At 41.2% G+C, this 6,021-nt stretch overlaps 1 protein-coding gene across 1 annotated transcript; it reads right to left on the reverse strand.

The window, feature by feature from the left end:
* On the reverse strand, positions 2,306-5,032 carry LOC109230504 (probable serine/threonine-protein kinase WNK11). Its single transcript, XM_019395995.1, has 2 exons — positions 4,958-5,032; positions 2,306-3,087 (listed from the first exon to the last, which is right to left on the reverse strand). Exon 2 carries the CDS (start codon positions 3,077-3,079, stop codon positions 2,540-2,542), a length of 540 nt encoding a protein of 179 aa, XP_019251540.1. The 5' UTR covers positions 3,080-3,087; positions 4,958-5,032; the 3' UTR covers positions 2,306-2,539.

A 6,021-nucleotide genomic window follows, 5' to 3' on the forward strand; every position in this document is an offset into this window, starting at 1 on the left:
ATCATAATGAGGGAAAGACAAACCGTCGGCATCAGACTTATCGAAGGTGATACAATCTTCGAAGTCCTCATACCGTTCATGGGCGATGGTCCGCTTTAGTCCGTGTGTGGTGGCGAGTTTGACGTGATTGATCGCTGACTCGTCGCCGCCTCCGACGATCATGTTTATCTTGCGCGCTGGGGAAGGTGGCTTCGGCGGCCCGTGGGGTTGTTCCCGTCCGCGTGCAAAGTTGATTTTTCCTTTGTCGCTGAGTAGCTCCCTCAGGTATCCCTGGTTCAGCATCCTGACCACCTCTTGCCGCAGGCCTATGCAGTCTTCGGTTTTGTGTCCTCGTTCCTGATGGAACTCACATAGGGCGTTTGATTTCCTTGTGGCAGGGTCTGATTTCATCTTCTGCGGCCAATGCACCTTGGTGCCTATCTTCTCCAGTGCGTACACTATCTCTGAAGGAGATACACAAAAGTTATGGGCGGTTAGTAAAGGGGGCGTACCTCTTTCGTTTCGTAGTGGGGCGACGTGTCGCTGTAGTGCGTCTGTATGCCTTGGTGGCGGATGGGAGGATCTGGTGTATGGCTGGTGTCGATCTCTGTTGGAGCGGGGGAGTTGTTCTCGTCGTCCTTCGTTCCGTCGATCTCTTCTCGTTTCTGAGTGTATCGCTGTTAGCCGTTGGGTCGGCCCATTAAGATCATCCTCGTCCGCTCGTACCTCGGCGCAATAGGTGTTGTGGATTCCCTCCCATGTGGTAGGGGAATATTTCATGAGGCGGCTCAGCAGCTTCCTGGTTGCCCTCGAACCATCTCTGCTTAGCCCGTTCTGGAAAGCGGCGACTGCCATACCTTCCGATATATTTGGTAGACTCATCCTTACCCTGTTAAACCTTGCCAGGAAGTCCCTGAGTCCCTCTCCTGTGTTTTGCCTGATGGCGAAGATGTCGTTGACCCTGGCCTCCGCTTTCTTCGCGCCTGCATGGGCTGTGACGAATTTATCCGCCATTTCCTCGAACGTTGTTATTGCCTTAGCCGGTAGCTGAGAGTACCATGTTAAGGCCCCTCCTCTCAACGTCTCGCCAAACTTCTTCAGCAGCACCGACGGTACCTGTTCTTTCGATAGGTCGTTGCCCTTCACAGCGGTGACGTAGTGGATCAGATGATCCTCGGGATCTGTGGTTCCGTCATATACCCTTAAGTAGGGTGGCATCTTGAAGGTTTTTGGGGTGGAGTGAGGAGCAGCTTCTTCGGTGTATGGTTGTTCAACGAACCTTCCCACGTCGCGTTTTGGTAGCAACTTGGGAGCACCGGGGATCTTGTCGACCCTCTCCTGATATTCCTTTCATCTGACCGCGGAGCGCCTTGTTTTCGCTTTCCATTTCTTCCATCTTCTTTAGGATGGCTGTTAGCGTGCCATCGTTGGTCTGTGTCTCGATGGGTCTGTTATTTACCAGTGTAACTTCCGGTTCACCTGCTGCAGCAATGGTGCCTACTGTTGGTGCACATACGATGTTATTTTGCGGTGACCTCTCAACCAAGCCACTTAGAGTGCTTGTTAGCCATCTTTCCAGTAGCTCTTTGACCGCTGAGAGTGCTTCCGTAGCCGCAGATGTGGAAGTTCCTTTTTCGTGCAAGATCGCCAGGCCTTCGGATGGGAAGGTGAGAACTCTGCACCTGGTGTTATGCTAGGGGTTTCATTCAGGATGCCATCGTCACTGGCCTCGTTGAGAGGGCCCAGGAGATTGGTAGTGACACCCAATATGGCTTTCGATCTTGTGTTATTTTCGGCCATTTTCTGTTTTTGAGTGGTGTAGAGAGTAGTAATTGGTTGATCTCTAGGTGGATACTATGGTTTTGATTCTCGAAATCCCCACAGTGGCCAAATTGTTTGGCTCAAAACTCAACGATGTACTTTATAAGCGATAAAACAATCAAAAAATAGAGAAGGGGTAAATCGTAATCAAATATAATAAGCCTAGAGATGCAAAGATGATAATGTTGTTGTAGATCTAATATTGCAAAGTGACAATGTATGTTAATAAGGTATTTTCGTCAGAAGTAGTGATATAGAGAGAGAGACAGAAAATGAGAGAGTTGTATTAGATTAGATACCCCCCTTTTTACAATGTGGAGGTCTCCTTTACATAATAGGAGACCTTCCTCGAAAGAATCAAAAAATTACAGAGATATGTAACGTCTCCCTAGTATAGACACTGAGTTCTAAACGACGTCGCTTTGGTCCTTACGACCGAGTCGTACCCGCTACGTTGGTCGGCGTACACTCATTGGGCGTAGAGATACTGAGGGTCAAATTTGACCCTATACAAGGTTCTTATACACTGTACTTTTGGTTTATTGAAATTTTAGTATTTTTTCACACACGCGCACACGAGCGTATGCGCAGTGCCGATAATTTTTGAATTCCCAGAATAACTACCATTTAACTACTTGAGACAGTAACACACTTCCAAATATTACTTTCAGGATTAAGATCTCAAATTCTTCAGAAGATAGAAACAGTAAGCTAAACATTCAACAGATTTAAATGCACATCAACTAAAGATAAAGTGAATGAGTTGATTAATTACCTTTCCAACATTCCCATTGATAAAGATGTTACTGCAATTGAGGTCTCTATGAATGACACAAGGGTCATGAGTGTGTAAATAATCCAAGCCCTGTAGTATTTGCCTAGACCACTTCTTCAACGCCTTAATCGAAACGTGACGATGCTTCTTCCTATAATCCCTTAAATTACCAGAGGCACATTCCTCAGTGATGAAATTGAGGATGTTATGTTCATTGTCTTTCCAGACATGATATAGTACTATGATGTTGTCATTCTTCAAGTTCTTCAACAATGCAATCTCCGAATGGATCTTATCGATGATATAAGGCGTGTCGCTGAATTTGCTCAACTTAATCTGATTCCAGGCCACATCTCTGCCTTCTTCTAGGTCAAATGCCCTGTATACTTTCTTCACTGCACCATGGCCTAGTAGCTCGGTGTATCGGCCGAATCTCCCGGATGGATCAACCTCAGCAAATGGCTCCCTCTCTTCATCAATTGGATCAGGACTAGCAGACGGCATTTTATGCTCTGTTGAAACAATCCAAAAGAAACTTAAGTATTTACAACAACAGCAACAAACCCAGTGGAGTCCCAAACGTGGAGTCTGGGGAGGGTAATGTGTACGCAAACCTTACCCCTATCCTGGGGAGAAACTTAAGTTGTATTTAGAAGATTCATAAAAAGAACAAGAACATTGTTGTGAAAGATCGTGGATTAACTAGCGCACAATCACACAACAACGCAGAAAGTAAAGAAAAATAATACAAGAATTTAACGAGGTTTAGCAAAACCTACTCCTCGGGGCAGCAGAGAGAGTTTTTCAATATGAATCTCCAACTACAACCCCTATATATATATATATATATATAGATCTGAAGTAGTCCTAAACCTAGAAAAGAAAGGTTTTCCCAATCTTAAAAGTACAATATGTTTTTCTTTCCAAAATCTATTAGAATAATGAGTTTCCTAAAACTAAAGGGATTATGATTTCCCAAAAGTACGAGGAAATAAATTGAAAACATAAATAACAAACACAATATTGAATCACTACTAGCATAATAGACCTAAATCTAAGAAAAAATAGCTAATATTCCAAGATGATATAAAACACATGTCGGCTTTTTCTCTAAAAATTCTGTTAAAACCATTATTTTTAACTGAAAATTGCTTTTCCGATTACTACAACCATAACCTCCTTAGTCACAAGCAAGTTGGGCATGGCTACATAAATCCTAAAGTCCTTGTCGCTCCGTTTAAGCTCATCTCTATCTGATATTATATACATAAAATTAAAAGCACTAGAAGTTCTGTATAAATTTTTGTTGGCATATAAATCTCAATTAGGACCAAAAGACTCCTAGAAAGCACTGTAACTAAAGTAAATATACTAACATGACTAGCACGTAATTTCAACTAATTGGCTCAATTAATAGTCTGAAGATATAAAAGCTCCAACTATACAGGGATGAGATTCATCAGACATAAAAAATACAACTATAGAACAAATTATTACGGCAGATAAGATTTAGGGTTGAGTGGAATTTGAGATGTTTCATTAGGCCGAAACTTATTGACTAAAATCTCAAACTAACAAATAAAGATAAAACTTAATTCATCTATTACACCAGGACAACATAAAACAGTTAACTCATAAACACTACCTATGCTCAATTTCTTTTGTGAAACTAATAAAATGAGAAATACTAGAAAAGAATATCCTTTTCTGCAATTACATTAGACTAATTAAGAAGAAAACGAGCAATGAAATCTATCATATAGACATGTTAATAACATAGTGACAAGAATGAGAGAATATAAAGAAACTATGCAAACTTTGGATGGAAAAATGGGATGAGTTTGCAATTAATACCACAAAAAAACCCTCGCCCTCTAAAGGAAAATATTTTGTTATAAATCTACGAAAGCTCTCTACTGTTCTCACAAATCTCCACTCATAAGTCATAATATAAGTTAGTAATACCCCTATTTATAATAACACGAAACATATTTTAACTAAAAATAGGAAAGCTTATTCCTATAATAATTCTGACCACAAATCCAATTTAGACATGAATTAAATAAACTAGCAAATATCAAATCCTAAGCGATCAAGATTTCCTACTACAACTTTGAATTAGTTTTTCAACACCCCCGCCCTTTAGAAATTGGGGTGCAACAAGAATTAAGTAGCCTTGACTAAGGTTTGAAAAGATTTTCGGGCGTACTGTAGATTAGAAAGCACAAAGATTGAAGACGTCGTTGAGAAATAAGAAAATGAAGAATGAGAATGAAACAATGAAGCGTTTTTAGCTCTAGTTTCGGATGAAATAGAAAAATTCCGTCAAGATAGATTGAATCGACGACCTATACTTCAACTAAAGTAAGAGAAGAGCATTACCTTTGGCAAAATGGAGAGGTAGAGCAATTGAGAGGCGTAAGCCAGAGAATCACGGCATTAGGCAGTGGCAAATGAAATGTAAAAGCTTCTTGTTATTTATAGATAATTCAAGTAAACCACAAGTCTACGTACGCACGTAGTACTTCGACTTCATTAAACCGTCATTTTCAGCTCCTTAATATCACATGTGTTGCCATTAAATCGAATGAGTACTTTGGTTGTTTTGATTTAGTCACGTCACTCTCTACCTTCTACAATAATGTATACGGTGAAATCGGAGGGTCCAATTCCTCGTCATCGAGGCACCTCAGAAGATCATCTCGAAGGCTCGAGGCTACAAGCCTACGGTCGAGTTTCCTCCCTCGAGGTTCGTCGACGCTCGACCTTGGGACAATGTTGACCCCGGCTATGGTAGAAATGGGGAGTTCCCAAGGCACACAGCTAGGGCTGACAAAGTCTAGTGGGCTACTCTAAACCCGAATCAGGGCGTCATCTAGCTGTCCCATCTTCATATCTTTGTAACTAATGCATTATGTACTATGTTGGGATTCCCCTCATATATAAAGGGGATCCTTGTCATTTTGTAAGGTACCGGTTGCTCCATATCAAAATACACGAGAACATTCTCTCTGCCCTCTAACATATTCTCCTGAGTTCATTGCTTCATTTATTGCTTACATTCATTGTATTATATTTATTGTTCTTCATTTATTGCTTATTATTGGCCATAAAGAGCCGTCATTGATCTCATTATAACTGTTAGTCGCCCATCGACTACCCTCAATAGCTCCCAGCCGAGCGTTCAACTCGACCTCGACGCCCCGAATAAGCAGCCTCGAGCCCCCGACGGGCAGTAATTCGGTTTGATTAATATCTCATCTTCAAGCTCTTATCTCGCTTCTAAGTCTTTTACATAGCATCAACTGCTTACCAACCGACATAAAAATAGATCACGTATTTTTAGAATCCCATAATCAAATTTAATTGTTATTACCATTTTCACGGTAAACAAATAATATACGAATAATAATATTGAATTGGAACCTTGGAGCAATGATAAAGTT

The sequence above is a fragment of the Nicotiana attenuata genome, chromosome 7, assembly GCF_001879085.1.
Source record: "Nicotiana attenuata strain UT chromosome 7, NIATTr2, whole genome shotgun sequence".
NCBI lineage: Eukaryota > Viridiplantae > Streptophyta > Magnoliopsida > Solanales > Solanaceae > Nicotiana > Nicotiana attenuata.

Excerpts from the sequence above, each read along its gene's own strand:
- LOC109230504 (XM_019395995.1), bottom strand. The coding sequence starts at position 3,079 with ATGCCGTCTGCTAGTCCTGATCCAATTGATGAAGAGAGGGAGCCATTT.